Here is a 22,668-nt window from a genome sequence, read left to right on the forward strand (position 1 = left end):
TTTTCATTTTTAAATTTAATTTTAAATTTTATCCTCTAACACTAGAAACAAAGTTCCTAGGAATATCCAGGATCTAGCAAAGTACTTTTAATGAGCCAAAACTACTGAAATAGATGTTCTCCCATTGAAATTCCAAAGCAAAAGAGCCATTTTTGACCAAGCAGGAGGCTGCTGACATTTCCTGAGCAGCAACCAGGCCTGTGGAACCAGACCCTGTGCCTGGGGCTGGGGCTGGGGCTGGGGCAGAGATGGCTTTGACCAGTTATCTAGCCTCTAAGAACCTTCTCTGGCCCAGGCAGCAGTGTAAACTGGTCCTAAATCAGGTAAGCAGTTGCTAAGGTGTCCTGGAGGAATCAGTGGTACTTGAGCAGCATTTCCATAAAGAGAGGGCACATCCCGGATAGAGGACAGCAGGAGAAAGAAAGAGCAAGGAACTGAAGGCAAACAGGCATTGGCAAAAACAAGGAACAGGGCAGCAGGCAGCATGGCTGTCCATGCAGAGGTGGGGGTAGGGGCAGAGCAGAGAGTCTTCCCCACCAGGCCTTAGAACTTGGGTTCAATAGTGTGGACAGCGACTAGTAACTGCACCTTTGGGACACGGAAGTGATGTACTGCAAGATTGCCTTTGGAGGACTGGCCTCCTGGCATGCACAGGATCGGGAGGGCAACCCTCACAGTCGGGGGCCTGCTCATGGTTCTGGGGGTTGGGGAGTCTGGGAGGTCTGGGCTAGGGACAGGGTGGGAGAGAAGGAGACAAATCTGAGGGTGGGGCACACAGAACCATCTGGACTTCAGTCTGTGGCTGGACCTCAGTGCTGGCATCTGTGTGGTCCCATCAACCTCATCCATACTCCATCCTTTGTCCTTGCTCATCCTGCTTGGCTCCCCAGAACCAAAGGGGAGGAAAGAACAGGCATTTGTTGCAGCTGCTGGCCTGGAGCATGTGCAGGACCTGGGGAAGCATGTGGCTCACTGCCTGTGCAGCAGGTCATCTATCAATGTGTGAGCCCCTCCCAGGGCCCAACCTCCATCTGGCTATGGCCACCAAGTGGCAGGGTTTGGGACACTGTGATGATTCATTCGTGAGCTGAGAGCGCCCCTTGGGTCAGACCCTGCTGGCCCTACCATGCTAGGGTCTCATCACCACTAAGGTGTGCTGAGCCATGCAGCCTGGAACCCCTTTGAGCTCAGTGCTGCTGTTTTCCCACTGACCCACTCAGCTCACCCTGATGCCCACCGCAATCACTGACTGCCCCACTCAGGCCCAGCTGCTTCATCTGCACCACAGCTGGAGGAATCAAACAGCATCGGCAGTAGGCCAAGTTGTAATCAGAAAACAACTGTTCCCAACAGTTAGCAAGCCATCAGCTTTGAGTGCCAGGACGTGGAGTTTGAGATTCTTGACATGCATCCCTCAGAGCCAGGGAAGCTCTGGGTCCCAGGAAATTTGCAACTGTCAGCTGAGCAATGATGTGTCTGCAAGCAGAGATGGGCTGTTGGCCTTCCACATCTATGCTGCTCACTCCAGGAGGGACCCATGTACTGGCGACCACAGCCTGAAACCCCAAAACCTCCTTGCAATGCCCAGCTGGCCTGCAGGTGACCCAGAAGGATACAAGGCATCCACCTTGTGGCCACCTTATGGCCTACAGAGATCAGACATAATCAGACCCTCTTATGACACAGTCAGGGAAACTGAGGCCTGTGAGCATTTCTGGGGGTCCCAGACTTGAGCTCAAACCCTGGCTCAGACAGCCACTGGCTATGTGACCTCAAGCATATTCCTCAACCTCTCTATGCCTCCAGTTCTGTGAACAATGGCAATACTCCCCTGCCAGTTGGGGTGCTGGGGGGACTAAATAACAGGACCGCACACTATTTCATGCCCCCTGCACACCACACTTCTCTTCGAAGTCTTTGGCACATGGAAATCACATGGCTAATAAACGGTAATGATGCATTTAGTGTCTGCTGACATGGAGACTGTAAACATCCCAAGGACAGGGCTTGGCATGTGGTAAGGGCTCATGACATGGTTCCTCTTGTCTCTCAGTGTCCAAGTTCCCATCCACAGAAAGCAATAACCCTTGTCCAGCTTCCTGATTCAACTACCCAGCACTGGGGACCTCTGGGAAACAAATGCACATCTTGATGGGAATATGGGGACAGAAGTGATGAGCTGGAGAAAGGGACTCTAATGTAAAATGCCCGGGGTTTATTTTTTTAATTAAAGAAAAACATTTTAAATATTTAGTTTTTGAGAGAAAGAGAGATAGAGCGTGAGTGAGGGAGGGGCAGAGAGAGAGGGAGACACAGAATCCGAAGCAGGCTCCAGGCTCAGAGCTGTCAGCAGAGAGGCCAATGCGGGGCTGGAACTCAAGAACCACGAGATCATGACCTGAGCTGAAGTTGGACTCTCAATCAACTGAGCCACCCAGGCGCCCCTAAAGTGCCTGAGGTGTAAGTAATGGTCATCGGTCTTCCTAGTGTCAGTGTCTAACTGAATCCTTATTTATCCTTATTTTCCAGGTGAGGAAAATGAGCTTCAGTAAGATAAATTAATCATCCAAGAGGTGCCACAAGTCTTGGCTTCTAAATCCTGGGGCTGCACCCCCAGCTGGTGTTGCCCCACACCTTGCAAAGGAGCCTCCTGGGAATTTTGCACACAACCCGAGCCTCCCAACACGCCCACATCGCTGAGAACCATGTTTAGGATTTTTGGAAAAATTCACCCTTTGAGGGTAAATTTCACTCTGGGGAAATTTTAAGAAAATGAGTAAAAAGAAAAGGACATAACAGTGTATCATTATCCTGTTTGGAACCCAAAGCACTGTTTTCGCAGGAAAACCTGAAGGCAATTCAGAAAAGCTCTAGAAATATCTGGAGGAAAGACACGCCTGCTGAGAAAACATGAAACTGCCCTGGGGAATTAATTTCAAACTGGTTAGCAGGACACACCTGTCACAGAAGCCAGGGGAGGAGGGGATCGGCAGGAGGGACAGGTAGCCATGTCAGAGGCTGTCGGGGCAGGAACAGCCTTTGGCTTCCAGGCAGAGCCAGACTGACCTGGACACAAAGGAAGTGGCACTGAGGGGCGAGACTGCAAGGGCAGGCAGCCCTTCCTGGGAGCTCGATGGGGAAGGAGAAGGAGGGTGTGGTTGTACCTGGGCAGGGGGAGTGTCAAGAAAGGGCTGTTTCTTCTTTCTCTCCTGCTTTCTGTGAGCTAGAAGTGAACTGAGTGTGTTTATGGGCAGCAGTGTTGAGAAATGTGGGGCATCCTGATTGCGGAGTTCAGTAGTGGGTGGAAAAAGAATTCACCCAAGGCAGAACACAGGAGATAGGACTAGGGAGCAGTGGGCAGGACAGCAAAGGAGAGACTGTCTGCCACAGGGTGGTGGTGGGGGAGACTATAGTTACAGGGTGGAGTGAGGAGGCATGGGAACAGATGGAATTTCCCCTTTTTTGGTAACTGTGACTGGTTGTAAGTAGCCCATTGGTCAGTGAGGGCTTATGGCCATTTTGAGACAGGCGGCTTAATGAGCCTGTTTGCATTCAGCCCAGTGGTCACTGTGGGCCCTTTTGCCTTGCTTAAGTTTCCATTGCTCAAGCCTGTTGCCTAAAAGCGGCCTCTACAGGATTCTCTGCAGAGGTGAGGCACAGGGGGTCTATAGGTTGAGCTGCCTGAGGAGACAGGCCAGGAAAGAGCCGTCTACTTTCTCAGGGTTTCTCTTTCTCTCTCTCTTTTAAGTTTGTTTGTTTGTTTGTTTGTTTATTTATTTATTTTGAGAGGGAGAGAGAGAGAGAGAGAGCATGAGAGGGGGAGAGGCAGAGAGAGAGAATCCCAAGCAGGCTCTGCACTGCCATCACAGAGCCTGACACAGGGATCGAACTCACAGACTGTGACATCATGACCTGAGCCGAAATCACGAGTCTGACACTTAACTGACTGAGCCACCCAGGTGCCCCTCTCAGGGTCTTTTGTAGGCAGGGCTGTGGTGGGAGAGGGGCCCGAGGACAGTAGCCAAAGCTCTCAGGCTGGGTTGTGTGTGATGATCCCCGTGTCTGCCTCCAGGGACCCCACCCCAGCCTTTCAGTCTCTGGCCCTAGGACAAAGGAGGGACAATCCATTTCTGTTCTGAGCAGGAGCGCATTTGGAGGTGGGAGAACAGGTGAGGAAGCTGGAAAGCCAGGGTCTGGCCACAGTATTGGACTTACTAGCAGGCTGACGGTATTAGTTTCTGGAGATGGCATTACACAAGGGGGCTTAACACAACCGCAGTGGGTTCTTTCCCAGTTCTGGAAGCTGAAGTCCCAAATGCAGGTGGGAACAGGGGATGTTTCTTTCTGGGTTTTTGGAGGGAGAATCCCTGTCCATGCCTCTCTCCTGGCTTCTGGTGGCTGCCAACAACCGTCAGCTTATAGATGTATCTAGCGAATCTTGGCCTTCAATCCATGTGGTGTTTTCCCTGCGTGTCTGTCTTCTCTTTTTCTGTCTCATGTAAGGATGATTGTCATTGGCTTTAGGGCACACCCTAATCTGCGAGGATCTCATCTAGAGATCCTTACCTCAATGATATCTGAAATGACCCTTATGCCAAATAATATCACATTACAAGTTTCCAGTTGGACATATCTTGAGGTGGGGGAGCACAATTCACCCATTACAGGGATGATGGAAGAGCCACTTCCTCTTTCAGTGGCCTGGTATTGTCTGAACATGGGAATACTCTCATAAGGAGAATCAGAGACAATGATGGCCATGAGCTGGCTTTAGGGACCACATGGTCCAGCCAGGACAGGCATGTGGCTTAAGTTCTAAGCACCTTGAGAGCAGCAGTCATACATTACCGGGGGAAAAGGCCACAGTGCGTACCTCCTGGCAGTGCATGCCAGTCTGTCCAGTATCCCAGCCTTGTTTCCCAGTTAGCTTTTACTCCACTGGGGCTTAGGAAATCCTCAGTACCCTGAGGCCTCCCCTCCCCTACCACATTTGGGGTTCAGCCTTGACCTGCCTGTCAGGTGCTACAATTTCTCACCCATCCACTTGGCCCGGGAAGTAGGAAGCACAGGCCTTGACCCTGAGTTGGGACCTCAGAACTCTAGGGGAGGGGTCTTGAGGCTGAGTAGCTGGGGGATGGGGGTAGCTGCATAGGGGTTTTGGGCCCCTAAAGATCACCATTGTCTGGGGACCCTCACAGTGAAACAAGCAAGCATGTGGGCCTCAGCTTGGGATGACCCTGTACATGCCATGCCTGGGTGGTGTCTATGGTTAGGTCACTCATAGGAGCCACAGGGTGACTGTGAATTAAAAAAGATTTGCATTGACTATAAGCAGAAGAGGAGGCCACAAAATACGTTTGTCTGTGAGGTTCACTGATGTGGCCTAGACAGGGCAGGTGAGTGACACCCCCTTCCCTCTGTGTGGTTATCCTGGCCCCCCCACGGAGGAGTATAGGGAGAACTTAGGTTCCCAGCTTGGTTCCACTTCCAGGAGTTCAAAGGGCCAAAGGCCAAAGGTCATTGTATTAACCTTAATTACCTCTCTAAGGGCTTCTGAATATAGTCACATTGGAGGTTAGGACTTTAACATATGAATTTCCGGGGAACACAGTTCAGTTCATAACAGCCATGGCATAGTGGAGTCTGGAAAACTCTAGGTCAGCCATGGAGAGTGTGGGAAGGGGGTAGGTAATGCCAACCAGGCAGAAGAGGGATTTTTGCTGCACTCCAGCACCCCAGCACGGCATCAGTAGGAGGCAGGTCTGGCAGGAGGTGGCCTGGGTGGGCCGAAGCTCAGAGGCTGGAGACCAGTCTGCAGGGGTGGTTAGGGCTCCTGCAGTCACTGCTCATTGTCCAGGAGCCCCGAGAGTTGTTTCTTGGTGATCACCAGGTGAAAGGGCCCCAGTTGGGAAGTGCAGCCCAGAAGTGTTTACCTAATGGAGCACACAAACAAAGGTCATAGATGCCTTAGCTTGTTCCAAACGACTGCTCACCACTCCCCAACATTGTAAATACTGTCTCCAAAAAATAGAAGAGACAGCAGCTATTCCCCTCTGTCCATTGTTTTTCTCTCCTTCTGGCCCATTTTCCCCTGCAGCTGGGAGGTGGGGCTCACCTCCCAGAGTTGAGACAGCAAATCCTGAGGGGGGGTCTGTCAACACCACCCCTTCATGTAATTTAAATGATAGCTGTATTTAAATGAGCATCTGCAGAATCTGCTTCCCAGTGGATGGGGCTGGAATTTCCCTGCTGGCCATTGGGGGCCATGCCACGGGTTTGGGAGGTCCATCTGTCCTGGTCACTCAAGCTCTTCACCCCTGGGGAGTTCCTGGGGCCGGGGTGGCCACCATCCTGGCATCTCTGCTTCTGTGGCTACTCAGCCTGCAGCTACTTTGGGACCTGAACTTGCTTAGGTACCCAGACTTGTTTAGGCCCCATTCCTAAGGCCCCTTCTTTGTCCAGCATCCCATTTGAACTTACACACCCCCGGCTGCCAGGCTCAGATTGCAACAGAGAGACTGAAAAACGTAAGGAAGAGTTTCTGGTCAGGCCCTGCCCAATTCCACCCACAGGAGAATGGAAAAGTAGTTGGTGTGTGGACTGCCCTCAGTGTTCTAGCTGAACTGGCCGGAGAGGCCCCTAGAAGGCCCTTCTCTGGACACATGGCCATGTGATGTCCAGTCGGCTGCCTGGCCCAGGGTGCTCAATGCGTCTTGTTTGGGAGTGCACAGATGAGCAGCTTAGGTCCCCCAAAGTAGCTGGTTTCCTTTCTGATCTCAACACATCTGAGAGGTGCAAGGGGGCCCTGTCTTCCCAGAAACCGTTTACGTGGGTGCCTCTTTGTCATGGCCCTGGTTGGCCTTTCTGGGCTACAAGTATTGGGGTGACAGAGACACAGGGCTGCACCTGGCAGCTGACCCATTGCTCTCCTCCACTCCAGTTACATTGAGTTCCAACACCCCTTCCCTCAGGCCTGACAGTCCCTCCTTATCCTGACATGCCCCTCAGCCTGCTGCTGCTTGCTGACCCATGGCAGCTTCTCCAGGAGGCCATTTGGGCCTCTTCAAGAGCTGGGTCTGTCACCCCCTCACTTTTTCTGTTTATCTTTCCAGAGCTATTTGTGATAGTCCATCGTTAGTTCGTGGAAATGTTTCCTTTTAATGCAATTGATGCATTTTTTTTGAGGGGCAAGTATAGAAGTTTTGGTGAGATTTCTACACAAAACTTTGTCTTCTTTTATTTGCCCAGGGTGTGTACATGTGGGCTACCTGGAGGCCTCAGCCTGTGTGCCCTCACGAGCCTTGCCACATCTAGGCAAAGGCTGGTGGTCAAGGCCTGGCTCTGCCCTTTCCTGCAGAAAGGGAGCTAGCTTGGGGAGCCAGCAGAACACAGAGATCCTAGCCTCTGCTCATCTACTGGCTCTGGGAACCTGGGTGGGGAGGACTTGGTGCCCACCCCCCACCCCTGGCCTTGCGTGCCTCAGTGTCCCCATCTATCAAGCAAAGGGATTGGACTAAGAGGCCTCTGAGGGCCCTTTGAGGTGGAAGATCTCAGATTTGGGATCACTGGCTTGGACTTGGCTGGACATGGAGCCTGCTCTTAGGAACTTGGCTAGTCAGCTCTTGCCCGAAAAATCAACTCCTAGTAGGAGTGATATGGTAGGGCTTTAAAACATTGCAAGGCGTCTGGGTGGCTCAGTCAGGTAAGCATCTGACTCCTGGTTTCGGCTCAGGTCATGGTCTCACAGTTTGTGGGTTCAAGCCCCATGTCAGGCTCTGCACTGACAGTGTGGGGCCTACTTGAGATTCTCTCTCTTCCCTCTCTGTCCCTCCCCTGCTTGTACGTACGCTCTCTCTCTCTCTCTCTCAAAAATAAACTTAAAAAAATAAAACATTTTGTTATTGTTATTGGTTTTCAAACAGGACCACGACTATAGGGACAGAGAAAACTAACTGTAGCCTTTTAGGGGTCGAATACTCGGACAAGGGCCAGTGGGAGCCTGTTCTTCATCGGTAGATGTCAAAGTAGACAGATGACATGGTGTAGGTGAAGCTTTTCCAATGCAGGCAAAACCCAATGTCAACTCTTATACCTGTGAGAGGAGGGGACACTGCGTGAGGACGACTTGTGGGGGGATATTGTGGGAGGGGATGCTGGAGGGGTGCTGTGGGAGGGGGCTCTGATGCCTTTGGAGATTCTGAGGGGGGAGGCTCATCCCAGGGCATCCTGTCGCACTCTCGGTGTGACCTCCTCCGGGTCACCACAGGCCAGTGAAATGGCCACAGTGATGCCCCATAGGCAGCAGTGTTGGGAGGCCAGCCGGAGGGAGAATCACAGGGCAGGCAGATGACCACACACCACACTGCCCCCACCCTCGGGAGCTGATCCGGCAGCCGACGAGGAGACCTTCCTCCCTGGGGGTCTGAGGAAGGCCTTCACTGGCCACTTGCAGTCTCCGAGGTGAGCCTTACCCTTAGGAGAGTCTCGGGGTGAGACGCAGGGGGGTGGCAAATGAGTGTGACCCAGCTTCCCCCAAGTCCTACACCGGTCTCCGCCCTGGGCACAACTTCCCTGTAAGCTGGACAGACTTTTCCTGAGGGCAAGGCTGGTGGCAGCTCAGAGAGACCCATGCCTGCAGGCAGCAGGAAGGCCAGACCTGGCAGGACCACCAAACCTTGGTGTCAGCAGAAACCACAGAGACCAAGGGACCAGTGCAGGGCCAGGCTGTGGGGGGCTGGAGTCCTCCCTGCCTCTGGGCTTGGCATGGCCGGTACCCCCACTGCCCTAAACCAGAGGGCTCCAAGCTCCTGCTCTGCTGCTTCATGTCCCAACACTGCCTGCGGTGCCCGCCTGTGGTGCGTAGACCCCACTGGGCCTGGCTTCTTGACTGCGGTGTGCGCTGCCCTCCTAGGTGGCCTCTGGGGCACCCAGGGCCTCTACATCGCCTGCTGCTGCTTCCAGCTCTGCTGCCCACCCCCAGCTCCCACCCAGCAGCTCGGGGACCCTCCCAAAGGTTCCGATCGTGTTTTTTCCTTCTCAATGGAGCAATCACCACTGACACAAGTAGTCTCAGGTAACTTTAATGAAAGTGTCAGCAGTCCCTTCCCCCACGGTGGTATAGGGATGGCTGGGCCCAAAGCAGAAATGCAGCTGCAGAGACAGCCAAGCTCCCTGCTCCAGATTCGGGGACCGGATCAAGCTCCTTGCTCCAGGCTTCTCGTCTGCTGCAGAGTCCAGCAGCCGTGCCTCGTGGAAGGTCATGTCTGGGCTTTAGGACTCTATTTGCCCTATGCTTGCTTTACCAACCCCCAGGCCCGTGTGTGAGACAGGGCGACAGAGGTGGCCAGTGACCACTGCCACTGTGACCCGGCGAAGGAGCGCTTTTAGAGCTACACAAGGAAGAGTGGTCATTCTGTCATCAAACAGCACACATTCTATATAAATAAAAAGTAAGAAGGGGGAGAAGGGAGGGGGAGGGAACGAAAATTGGCACAGACACTGATATATTGCTTTCCAGTTTCAATGCGACAGATGCAAATCATGACACCAGGGGAACAGAAACGAGTGCTGGGTGTAGCTTTTCTAAGCAGAGTGTGTTCCCCTTGCAGGGCTGGAGGGATGCTAAGATGGATGGGGCTGGGAAGCCAGGCCAGAGGCGGCCCAGAGCTGGAGGCCTAAGAAACCCAGTGAGTCCAGAAATGTGCAGAGGGCAGAGGACCCTGCTCCCTGCCTCTACCCCCAGGAGAGCCACACTCCTTTAAAATGGTGGGTCTGCTCTCCTCGCAAGGAAAAAGTACAAAGAAATAAATATAGTATGTGGACATAAAACCTTTAAGAGACTTTGTTTTCTGCTGCCCTTCCCCACCCCCACCCTGCTTCAGCAGGTCCACAAGCAGAGGGGAGGCTGGAGAGCACATGTCCCCCATGTGCTGCGAGTTTGGGCAAGAGCTGCCTATTGACGTGTCAGGCGAGCCCTCCCACCCCCACCCCTGCCACCCAGGACATGGGAGGGATCATGGGACATTGCCACCACTACTGGTGTAATCATGTGACAAGCAAACACCTTTTCCTGAGTCACACTATTGCTTTCCTCCTCTGGTTCACTACATTCTCTTTTCTTGCAAGACCAGCATGGAAACTTGGCTTCTCAAGGTTTTTCTCCTTGCCCTAACCCCTCTCTTAAAAAAAAAAAAAAAAAAAAAAGGATGCAATTGTTTATAGATCTATTTCTTCAAAAGACTTAGCGGCCTCCCTCGTTTTCTTTTCTACAAGCTGGATGGTCAGGAGGGTTACCAGGAATGTCCTGGCTTCTGTACCGGTATCTGGAGAGCAGGGAGGGGAGGTAGCTGCCAGTCCCTGTCCTTCTACCTGCTCCGGGACAGGAGCGCCCCACCCTGAGACTGGCCAGTGGAACAGCCCCCTGCTCCTAACCAACCCCTCCCCCCACATTCCTGATGCTCAGGAGACTTCAGAACCGGCCCCTGACAAAAACAGAGTTGGCGTGTAGAGGAAGACAAAATGCCGCTGGGACACGAATTGTCCATGGAGTACATTCTAATATCGTATTAGTTATCTGAATCTGTTAGGAAAAAAATTAGAAACTATGTAGAAAACTTAAAAATATTCAAGTATCAAAAGGCTATTCGGATCAAAGTTTAAAACGAGCTGTCAGCAAGCTGTTGCTGCCGAGAGGAAACTTTTACAAAAGTTTACTGAGTTTGTTCAGCAGAGAGCAAGAGAATGAAGTGACTGATGTCGGGGGATGATCAGGGGGAGGGAGGGTGTGGGCAGAGGGGGCGACAGGCTGGAGGAAGCCAGAAAGACTGAGGCCTTTTTAAGCCAAAGAGGAGAGCTTGTGCCCAACAGGCAGTGGACAGGGTCACTATCCCTGGAGAAGAAGCCATAAAGTGCGCAGCCTGGGCCTCCCTCCCCCTGGTGTCGGTCCTGGACAGACAGACAGGTGTTACAAGGCTCCACGGGGAGCTGCCTTCTGAGGGGCACATGAACAGCAAAAACAACGCAACAGGACAGAATAGGAAGACCCATTTCTGGACAGAGTTCCTTCTAGAAAGAAGGAGAAGGAAGGAGGCGAAAGGGGTCAAACGCTACACAGTGTTGACTTAGCTTTTCAAACTCTGTTACACAAACAGAGTTAAATTTCTAAGTCAGGGAAACTGAAAAGCCCCCACCCACACAGGGACAGGGCTGTGGCCCCCACAGTATGAAGCAGCATCGGTGTTTATTCAAGACACGATAGTGAGGGAATCTGGTCACGTTCCCTTCTCCCTGGAGAGGGTGCATCTTGACAAGCGTTCCAGTAGAAATCTCTTAAACTCTGGTAAGTTCGTAGAAACCACTCCCTTCACCTGGTCCCACGGCCAGGCCTGCTGCGCGCTGAGGCATGCTGGCTTGGGGCACCCTCTGGTGGCAGCATGGAAAACCACAGTCTGAGGCTCCTTGCAAGCTCACAGGCCCAAGGGCGGGGGGGGGCGGGGTCCAGAACTGCCCAGGCCACTTAGCCTTTTGCCTTGGGTAGTTGTCTCTAGGCAGTCCCTAGACAAGGGTAGTCCAGCCCTTGGGGGCGGGGTGGCCTAATTACTCCTCAAGAAGATTCGGTTCCCACTCTGTGGATAGCCCGTTTTTCCAGGAGGTTTCCAGGCCGTTCTGCTGGCCTCTTAGAGATGGAATTGACCCTTTAGACTTCAGTGGAGAATAGGATGCTCTGTCTCTTGCTGTCTGGGGCAGGGATGGCCTCCAGCTGCAGGAAGTACAGCAGCACCTGGACCTGCCCGGGCAGAGCAGGGAGGAGGAAAGAGGAAAGTGGCTCAGAGGGGTGCTCACAGCTGCAGAGTGTGCTGGCGACATGAGCCCCTCCCGCCAAGAGATCTGAAGGCCCCTGAAAATATCAGACAGGCCCTGAGAAGCCCCAGTAAGGAACAGAAAGAAGGACAGTGGCCTGGGTCCTCCCTTCCCCTCCCAGCCACACGGCCTCAGGCAAGTGCCTCTCTCAGCACCTTGGACCCCTCCCCCTGTACACCTTGGATGGGAATAACCCATAGGACCCTGGGTGGGCCAGGCAGAGGCCACCTCTGAGATAAGGCGGCATGAGTTGGAGCCTGTTTCTGCTCATACCTGGGACATGACTTCCAGGGACCAGCTGTCGGTCATGGATATGGGCTGGCTGGGGTTGGCAGGGAGCTTGCTCTCCTTCTCTGATGGCCGGAGCAGCGTGGGGCCGAAGACTGTGGCAAGGTTGTGCAGGGACATCTTGTTCACCGTCTCCTTCTCTGCCACCCTGCAGAGGGCCAAAGCAGAGGGTGCTGTTGAGACACGGCCTTCAGGATGGAGGTGAGGTGGAGGGGCCAGACCACTCTGGAGGGTGGCTCAGGGAATGTGAGAATGGGAGCCACCCCTTTCTGCCTTGGGTTGGCTCCACAACACAGACACCCCACCCCTGGATGTGCTGGAAGCAGACTGCACCCCGGTTCTTCTGGGTTGGAGGGGCCTAGGACAAAGAGCACCTGGGGCTGGCAGGTGGCTGGGCCAGCTGTGGGCCATGATCTGGAGCGGGGAGGAAGCCCAGGCATACCACGGGCCATGGCTGAAGTGCTTCACTCTTTCCTTAAGGCCATGGAGCAATACCCAGAACGGATGAGTAACCACAGACAGGGGTGGGGGGAGAGGGCCCTAGGAGCCATGGAGTGTGACTAGGGCCTAGGAGCCAGTGGGCCACAAGAGAACGTGCCTTGCTGCCTGGGGGCCCCTGAGGAAGAGCTGGGGTTACCTTTTCAGGTGGTCCAGAAGGAAGAGGAAGGTCAGCAGGTTGGCCTCTGGGAGCGACAGCAGCAAATTAAGCATGCAGCTCTCCTTTGCAACGGGGTCTGAAAGAGCTGCAGGGGGTTGGGAAGGGGGTTATTCTCAGGGTCATGACCAAGTTGGAGGCCCCTCCTGGGGCTCTCAGGGCAGTCCAGGCCCATCATTGTCCTGGCCCACATAGCACTGGCCCCCAGTGAGGATCCAGTGCCAGGAGGTGGCAGGCATCACTGCCCTCCCAGCCGACCTGGCCATTCCCACCTTCTGCTCAGAAGAGCCCAAGGCATGAGAAGCTGAGCATGGACTGAAGCAGGAAGAGTGAGGGCAGGAAGGTTTCAAGGCCCTGGAAGTTCCCTCATCACCCTGCGTACCCTGGGGGTCCTCTGCTGAATGAATGGCCCTGGAGGCTGGGTGTGGAAGCTGCAGTTGCCTTGTCCCCCCACACCCCCACTTCGGACACCACCCTCCAGGAGGACCTAGGGTCAGGTTGGGCTTGAAGCCCAATGCGACAGGACCAGGAGCTGGCGTTAGAGGAGCAGAGGGGCACTGCAGTGAGGAGGAAGGAGCCTCCAGGACCCCATACTCCGGTGTGCCGCAGTGGTACCAGCCCTTTCACCCTCTTGGGCTCCTTGGAGAAATGGGGACAGCAGGAGACCCTTTGAGGATAGGCAGAGGCCTTCTAGGACCAGCTAGGTTCTTGGTCCGATGCCACCGTGAAGTTTGGGCTCAAAGGTGGACCATGGTGGAGGGGGCGCAGCTCACCCTCACCTTGCTGTTGACATCTCTCCCACCTCAGAGTACCACTGGACAGGAGGGGCTGGGGAGACCTGCCATGCTCACCGATGCCTTCGGCGAAGTTGGGGTAGAACTCGTCGGTGAAGAGGGGCTCTGGCAACTCACGGAAGTACAGCTTCAGCGTTCCGGCAATGGCGTTCACGTCCATCTCACTCATCATCACGGACACATCCTTGTTATCTGGAAGGAGCGTGGAGATGAAGCACGACCTACCTACTCACGGAGACCAAGTAGGGTTCCGCTCTCCCTGCCTCAGGCAAGTCAGCCCATAGCAGGAGGATGGTTTTTGGGGTTCCTCCTTTGAGCAGGTTGTGTCTTCTTCCAAGTATGCCAGCGGTTCTGGCAGAGGCGGTGTCCTCCCGACCCCTCCCTTGCTGGGCAAGGGGCGGCCTGGCAGCAGAGCCACCACGAGAGGCTGTCAGGCCAGTGGAGGTATCACAGACACGGTGCCCAGGCAGGAGTTGGGTGGCTACGCTCTGCAGCAACTACCTGATGGCAGGCATCTTCTGATACTGGGATTATTTGTGCCACTCTACAGTTTAAACCAGTGCCTTCCCTCTGGCCTCAGGTGGCCACTGGCCCTCTGTGTCACAAACCAGGGAGGGAAGAGTATCCAGGCATGATGTCCTGGCTCTGCCACCTTCTACTCTGAGGAGCCTCTGGGGTCTCAGTGTCCTCATCTGGGGATTGAGGTAGTTCCACCAACTTAGAAGTCAGACCACACTGACTCCAAAGCTTTGGTCGGCACCTCTTTTCTACCCTGTGAAGCAGGCCAAGCCCCAGTGGGAGGTGGGGCGGCCCCACATAAGCCCCTGGGCCAACTCCACGAGAGCCATGCACATGTGCCTCAGACAGGAGAACGAGCTTCTGCGGAACCTCCTCTCACCCCTCCCTCTTCTTTTCACTGGAAAAATCAGACAAGAAGTGAAGAAAATGTACTGAGCCTAATATACTCAGCAGGAGCCTTGACCATGCAAGGTCACCACTTGCACCGTGGGGTGCAAGGTCACCATGCCCACACCCCATCCTGCACCGTGTGGGGCCGACACTCACTGACGTCAAAGGCCGCCTTCAGCGCCTGGATGTCTGTGGCCACTCCAGACACACGGTAGATGCCTACTTCCTCCATGCCCCGCCGCTCGATCTCCTCCACACACTGGCGCACGATGTAGGGCACCTTGGACCTCTCTCTCCTGCAGGGTGAGGGGAAGCACCTTCAGTGCCTGGCAGCCCCTGGCTCAGGCCACGGGGCTGGACCCATCAACTGTCTGCACACCTGGACACCTAGAGATGGGGGTGATGAAAGCCCCCGGGAGTGGGCATACACAGACCCTCTTGCATGCCTTCCGTTTGCTCTCAGAGTTCATGATTACCATTGTTTAGATCTTATTAGGGTCTTTCTAAGGTAGTCAGATGACCTGTGAGTTATATGTGATCTTTAGGGAAGGTCAGGAGGCTTTCCTAGGTGTTATCAGCCATAGGAAGTCAGGTAAAACATTCCAGGCATCGGGTTAATAGGTGGCTGCGGAGTCCTGGACCCAGTCTTGGCTCTGCCAAGACTGCTATGTGAGAGGTGAACCCTGACCCCTCCAGGCCTGAGCAAGAGGTGAGCCCTGTACATAGCAGCACTCCAACACCTGCTGGATTGCTGGATGAACAACCCCACAGGGCTGCCTAACCTCAGCACTCAGAATCCTGTGGTTCTAAACACTTTTTGCTCACATCTTAACAACACCCAATTCCCAGAGTAGGAGTACCCTAAAAATAGGAGATGTGCTGTCTGGAGGGTCAGCTTTAGACTAGTTTAGCAACTGGATTCAGGAGCTCAGCAAAGTTCCTTCCCAAGCCACCCCCTTAGCGGTGCTTATTTGGGGTAACTGCTGACACAGTCCTCTCTGCTCAAGCCCAGGTCCACCCAGAGAGCTGTGGGGAAGGCTGGGGTGCAGCTGGGGGCAGGGAGTGGTGTTTGGATACAATTAGGTGTCCGGGGGACATGTGACACAGGCTCTGGCCTTTGAGGTCAGGGGCCCGGCTGGATTCCAAACAGGGGAAGTGAATGGATTCTGGGAGGAAGAGGCCCGTGCCCCTGAGAACTGCTCTCAAACCAGCATACAAACTTCTCCTCACAAGTGACCTTGCCCCAGGGGCTGGGGTTGCCACAGGAACCCTGACTGTGACAAATTCAGAGCCAGGGAAGAAGACCCTGACTCTGTGCTGCTCCAGTGGTAGTGTGGGAGCCAGCCCGCCGGCCTGCATGAGGGGGCGAGGACATTCCTGAACTGATGAGGACAAGTTTCTAGGTAAACACAGGAGGCAGCTAAGCACACTGAGTGCTCCATTGGCCTGAGAGGCATCCTGTGCTCAGAGGACCACGCAGAGACTGGAGACCCTTGCCTGCTCTTTCCTTCAGAAACACCTGCTCGGCGGGGGTGGGACGGGGTGCCCTCTGTGCCTGAGGATAACAGATGCATGAGCCCTCACCCCTCTCCACTCACTTGGTGACCACGGCAATCTTGACTCCGAAGACACCTGTCTGTTTTCGGGAAGGCATTCTCTTCAAGCTGAACTCCCTGCTGGTGAACTTGATGGAGAGTTTAACTTCAATCTGCAGGGGGAGGCAGGGAGCACAGCCCTCTAACCCTTCTGAGACTCATAGTCTGAGTTCCCAGAGGCCCTGGGGGCTTGGCAAATCATCCCCCTCCCCAGGCAAGCGGGCTAAGATCCCAGCACAGGGCAGCCCCCTAGCCCAACTCAGCAAGGGCCAGGAACAGTCAGGGTGATTTAAAGACTGGCTCTTGCAGGACACTCCTCCCCACCCTAATCCCCACTGCTGCTCTTTCTTAATAGTTAACAAGAGGAAAAGCATAGAAAGTAACATAACAAAAAGCCATGAATTATCTATCAAATGTAACATTTTGTCATATATGCCCAGACCTCTCCTGGTAGGTAATTGTTTTGTTTCTTTTTTCTTTCTTTTTTAAAGATTTAAATCCTTCCGGGGCACTGAAAACTAATCAGGGGTCTCCATTTCTACAGGCAGACCCCAGGGTCGAGGCCCTGCCTAACTTGGTGGTACCACTGGATCACTGTTTGGGGAGGGAGGCTCAGTGCCTGGCTGGTGACTATGACACCAGCCACCAAACGTTCATAGTGACTCTGCTTTGCAGCACCTCTGCCTCCTGCAGCCATGCCCCACCTCACACACTAGCTCAGGCTTAGCCTCCTTCGGACTGTTTTGGAAGGAATGGGGGCCACGCTAATCTTCTGGGAAAAGTAGGTGCCAACATACCCCGTTCATGGCGATGACAGTCCGCTGCCAGTCTCTGTCCTGCAGGGCCTGGGGGTCCAGCTGAAAGCAAGCAGTCATGATTACTAGGTGCCCTGGGGGCTGTGCAGAGATCCTGCCAGGCAGCAAGCAGCCCAAGCCTGTGATGTCTCCACACTTAAGTCAGAATTGGAGCCGGACCTCTGCTGGCACCTGAGAGGGGTCCAGAAAGGGGACCTGCTAGAAAACCCCTGGAAACTGAGAGCTCTCCTATGCTTCATGTGTCCCAGACTCACCCCTGGTGTGAGTTGGTGACAGCTCTGGGCCCTGCACCCTGCTCCTCCCTCCGTCCCTTCTGGATGGGAGCTCAAGTCCATGGTAGCAGCTGTCCTGCTCCCCCTCACCAGCCATCACAGGTGCTACACACAGCTCAGTGGAGGCCGAGCTGTCGGCTTAAATATTTTGGGAAACCCCGTTTTAATACTAATTTTCAGAAGGTGTGCCAACCAAGAGTTTGAAACTGTTTTTTCCCTGAGTGTGCCTGGTGGTTTAATTGTAGGAGCCCATGCAGGAGGGGGTCTCCAGTCCAGGCCAGTCCTATGGCTCAGAGTCAGGCCCAGAAGGATCCAGAGCCCAGCTCCAAACCACACAGCTAGTGACAGGTCTGGAGGAAGGCCCTCTGCAGCCCTCTGACTTCTACCTCACAGAGTACTGTCTGAGTGCCGGCCCATGGGACCATGCTGCCCCATCTCACCTGACAGCTTGTGCTGCTGTAACATACCCAACTTTGTGCTCAGGCCAAGCTCTCCCCATCTATGAGGTCTCCATCCTCCCTGTTTTGGGGAGCACACATCCACACCAGTGGGCTAGACAAATGAGCACCTGGGAAGAGCTTGTTTGAAAAAACAGCTCCCTGAGTTCTACTCACAGGGTTGCACTCAAAGCTCAGGGTGGGATCTGGGGTTCACTTAACTAGAAACCTCCCTAAGTGATTCTGGTATAAAGCCAAGTTAAGGAGCCACTGTCTGACACCATGTAACCTGGCGTTCCTCATACGGGGCCTTGTGATGCATGGCTGAAACTAGGCAAACCACTTGATAGCAGGGTCCATGTCTCGTGATTTCTGCACACACAAACTTGTGCGCGCGCACACACACACACACACACACACACACACACACACGACGGTACTGAGCATAGTGCCAGGTCCAGTGGGGTGCTCAGGACAGGCATCCATGTTTATCCACTGCAAGGGACCCAAGAAGTGACAGCCACGTGGACCTTGTGCAGGTGAGAAAACAAGGTCCAGCGGCTGCTACCTCTCAGCTGTGTGCAACCAGAGCCTCTATCCCTGCACTGCTTGGCATGGAGGCTTGTCACAGGCACTCCTGGGGTGTGGGCTCCCCTTACCTCCCCTTCACCAACCTACTGGTTAACATCTCCAAAGATTTGAAATGTACAGACACAATGACAAAGAAAAACAAAGGGTGGCAGAGCCTCCTGGGGCTGTGTGGTTACAGGTTCTTTTTCCGTATCTGTCCCTGGAAGTTCTTGGGGGTGGGCATACTGTTGGGCCATGGGGACCCCACCCTGAGGGGCAAGGCCTGTCAGCAGGGACCAGTCAGTCACAAACCACTCAGAAAAGGAAACCTCCCAACTGGTGCTCCCCCGCTAGAGTGAATGCCAGGCATCCAGCTTGGGGAACAGCCTCCTCCGGGGGGAGGCAGGAGGGGGATGACGCTAGGGCCCTAACTCGCTCTCAACCAGATAAGGTATGGTGGGAAAAGGTAAGGGAGGGGGCATACTGCCAGACTATCACACTCAACTCCTGTGCCCTGGCTTCTCAGGAAGGAAGGGGATAGACACCATACCTCCGGCTCCTAAGGAAAGGGAGAGCTCAACACCGCCACCAGGAGTTTTCTTTAAAGGAGACACAGAAGCAGCTTCAGCAGGAAATCCCCTTCCCTTTCCCTCCCAGGAACAGTAATCACTGGACCCCTTTCCTCAATGTAGTCAACAGGCAGAGGGACCCCTGGTCCTACACGGCCCACCCAGGAGACCATGGCACCCCCATCTGCCCACCTTGCCCTTGCAGATGAGGTTTCGGATGTGGGTCCACAGGGCCGTGCCCCGAGCACACAGGTGCTTTTCGGCAGAGGCCAGTCGGCTCCGGCTGGCCCGGCTAGGGTGGAAGTACCGTAGGAGGCCCTGCATGGCGGCGGGGGCAGATGGCGTCTCTCGCATCCCTGGCCCTGCTGTTCTGAGAGGCCGATGTGGCTAACAGGAGCACGTCCAGACAGAAGCGCAGATGGACAGTAGTGTGACAAACTCCCGGCCTCTACTGCCTTTTGACCACGCTTCTCGGGAAGCCCCACCCCTGCAGCCTGGCTCACCAAGGTCAAAGTTTCCGATCACCCCTGGATTCTCCTTTTTTGTGTGTGTTTGGAAAATACACCCCCGTCCCCCCACCAACAGCCTATTGGTTACGGGAACTCCAGCGTGTCAGTTTTCTTTAAAGCCCAGAAAAGCCAAACTTCCTTCTCAAGTGGCTGGTTTCCTGTGGGCGCATTTGGAGACATTGAGTAACACACGTCTGCCTGGCCAGTCTGTCTCATGGCTGTACATGTTCTAGAGACCCCCTCCCCAGAGCCGGTACCACCCCAGCTAGTGACACCAATAACAGCTTGCACAGTCTTGACTGGACTCGAGCAGAGAACATCCTGTGGCCCCCCTCCCAGAGGATGGCCAGCCCAGTGGAGGGGGGGGTTCAGTGCCATCGTCCATCACCAGCACCAATGTCCAGCCCCACTGCTACCTGGCCCCACAGGCTGTGGCACGAGCTGGCCTCCAGAGTGCAGATCTGGGCCATGGCACTGCCAGGCGGCTCCTCACCCAGCCCCCAGGACTTGCGGCAGCTCCAGTGGGAAAGACCGACCCCATGCTGGCTCAGCTCCAAAGAACAGACTGTGCCGAGAAGAGCGGAAGCAGCATGAAGAATAACACGATGATGAAGCCCAAGGCTCAGTGCAGTCCAGTCCCAAACGACATTCAAGGCTGGCATGCGCTCTCATGTGGCTATTTAAAGGACCAGAGAAGTAAACAAGCTGGGGACTGGGATTTGGAAAAATAGATGACAGAGTGGAGAGAACCAGGAAATGGTGCTTCTGATGCCTGTGGGGGCCCCTTGGGGGTCTCAAGGTCTCAGTGAGGAATGTGCCTGCTGCAGGGGGGCTGGAGGACTGGACAGGGACTGGGTGGGTGGGGGGGTGTCTGCTCACACCCAGTGTTCTCAGAAGGAAGGGATGGTTTCCTGCTTGTCTCCTTGGGGTTGGATGAGGCAGGGGCCTCGAAGGAACAACAGTGGGCAGTGGGGCTGGTAGATGGTTGCCCCCGTGTGCCCAGGTGGCTTTGCTGAGGACCAGGCATTATTACCCTGAGCCTGAGAGGCAGGACTAAACAGTCCACAGGAGGCAATGCCCATTCCCTCCTCATTAGCCTCTGTGTAGACTGTAGTTCCCCCTGTGCCCACTGTCACCGCCCAGGATGGTCCAGCAGGGTTTCCCCAGGGCCCCTTACTGAGCTCCATGTCTGCACTGGAAGCTACTCCCTGGAATGGGACTTCTCAGAGCTGCCCGGAGAAATCTCTCCGGGAGGGAAATTTGGTCTCCCGGTTCTGCTTTTGTTGTCACAATCTGTTCTCCTGAGCTCTAGCAACCACATCTTTAATTCTTTGCTACCCTTCTCTGATCCCCACCAGGCTCCAGCATCACTTAAAAGGATAAAGGAACACTGCCCAGGACATCTATGATCTAAAAGACAGATGGTAACAAGTGTTGGTTAGGCTGTGGAGAAACAGGAGCCCTCAGACTCTGCCGTTAGGGATATAAAATACTGCAGCCACTCTGGAAAAGTAGGGCAGCTCCTCACAAAGCTAAACTTGGCGGCTCGACACAGCATTTCCACCCCCAGGACTCCACACGGGAAGAATGAAAACATCCATTCACACAAAGACTTGTGTGCCCACGTTCACAGAAGCGTTAACGGTAATAGCCCCGAGCTGGAAACAACCCAGTGTCCATCAACTGGTGAATGGATAAATAAAACGTGGTAAATGAATGCACAGAATGGAATATGATTCAGCCATAATGAGGAATGAAGGGCCGATACTTGCTATGATGTGCAGGATGCTCAAAAACTTGCTAAGGGGAAGAAGCCTGTTGCAAAAGACTACATAAATATACAATAATTCCATTTACATGAAACATGCAGGAAGTGCAAATCTATACACAAAAAGCAGATCAGCCTGGGTCTGAATAGTGAGTGATTATAAATGGGAATGAGGAAATCGTTTTGGGGGATGGAAATACAGTAAAACCTTGGATTGCAAATAGCTTGTTCTGCGGGTGTTCCACAAATATTTCTAATAAATTTTAACTGGATAAACAAGTGATGTCTTGCAACACGAGTAGTCCGTGATGCCGAATGTCACATGATCACAACTGAGCTAGCAGGTCTTGAAATTTGCTTTGATATACAAGTGATTTGGGTTACAAGCATGTTTCTGGAACGAATTATGCTTGCAAACCAAGGTTTTACTGTATTCTAAATCTGGATTGTTGGTGATTGTTCTACAACTCTGTAAATTTACCAAAAATGATTGAATCGTATGCTTATAATGGATGCATTCTATGGTATGCCAGCTAAAGAAAAAAAGATAGGGTCCCAAACTGGACCTCAATTGAGCAAGGAGGGTCCAGGTCGCATGGCCACACTTTCTCCACGGTGGTAGTGGTATGCTTCTTCAGGACAAATCTTGGGGAAATCTGTACAAGGATTTGCTCACATGTTTTTACATGTTCGTAACTTCTACAGCCAAAAATCTTCCTCAGATGTTTGTTAAAAACAATCATCACCCATTTTATGTTACTGATGCAAAAAACCCTTTGGACCTGCTCCCTCCAAGATGGTTTAAGAGGGGACATTGGTTTCTCCTCTTGCTCACCCCCAACGCAGGCTGCACCTCATTCATCTCTGAGCACCGCACCCCCAGCCACCCAGGAAGGCATCCCTCCCCCCAACAATAGGAGGCCCTGGCACAGTGAATGGCTGTGTGGGTGGACAGTGCATGGCCCTGAGGTAATCCCCTGTAATGAAAGGCTAGACCTCTCGGTACCCTTGTAGTAGTACCTGCTGTACCCAACCACCGAACTGAAAACCACATCTCCCCCAAACCCCATCTCCTTCCCACCTGACCACAGCTCTTACTCTTATTTCGGTTGACGTCTGCCTCTCCTACCAGCCCCGACGACGGGCTTTTGTCTATTTCATTCGCTGTGGTATCTCAGGGCCAAGACATGTGTTTATAAGACATACAGTATAAACATATTTAATATACACACGTTGCAGTACATATTGGCACAGAGTGAGCATGTGGTCACTGGGGACTGCTGAGAGCCAGACGCTTGCCCTCTTACAGGTGAGGGTGCCGAGGCTCCAAAGGGTGGCTGTAAGAGGCTTCTGAAAGTGGCTTTTCCACCATGCTGCACCGAGCAGGGGCTGTCATTCTGCTGAGGGATTTCATGAAAGGGCAAGTGGCTGGGTCTGGGCTCCCATGTCCATCCCTGTACCCTGTGGACATATTAACTGTTTTGTTTTTTTTTTTTAATTTTTATTAGTATTATTTTTTAATGTTTTTATTTATTTTTGAAAGAGAGACAGAGTGTGAGTGCGGGAAGGGCAGAGAGAGAGGGAGACACAGAATCCGAAGCAGGCTCCAGTCTCTGAGCTGTCAGCGC

The 22,668-nt window shown here is 53.6% G+C and overlaps 1 protein-coding gene across 3 annotated transcripts in view; it reads right to left on the reverse strand.

Annotated features, from left to right (window-relative positions):
- Positions 1-9,064: 9,064 nt before the first annotated feature.
- BCR (BCR activator of RhoGEF and GTPase) overlaps positions 9,065-22,668 on the reverse strand; it is a 128,016-nt gene continuing 114,412 nt past the window's right edge. For 2 of the 3 annotated variants that reach the window (XM_047827295.1, XM_047827297.1), the window contains exons 17-23: positions 16,898-16,957; positions 16,104-16,213; positions 14,662-14,801; positions 13,654-13,788; positions 12,785-12,890; positions 12,133-12,295; positions 9,065-11,785 (exon numbers count right to left, since the gene is read on the reverse strand). In XM_047827295.1, coding sequence (XP_047683251.1) covers positions 11,696-11,785; positions 12,133-12,295; positions 12,785-12,890; positions 13,654-13,788; positions 14,662-14,801; positions 16,104-16,213; positions 16,898-16,957 — 804 coding nt within the window. In that variant the 3' untranslated portion in view covers positions 9,065-11,695. Of the gene's footprint in view, positions 11,786-12,132; positions 12,296-12,784; positions 12,891-13,653; positions 13,789-14,661; positions 14,802-16,103; positions 16,214-16,897; positions 16,958-22,243; positions 22,502-22,668 lie in introns of those variants that run through there. The other variant, XR_007145727.1, reaches the window with a different exon arrangement.

Source organism: Prionailurus viverrinus, chromosome D3 (assembly GCF_022837055.1).
Source record: "Prionailurus viverrinus isolate Anna chromosome D3, UM_Priviv_1.0, whole genome shotgun sequence".
Taxonomy (NCBI): Eukaryota; Metazoa; Chordata; class Mammalia; order Carnivora; family Felidae; genus Prionailurus; species Prionailurus viverrinus.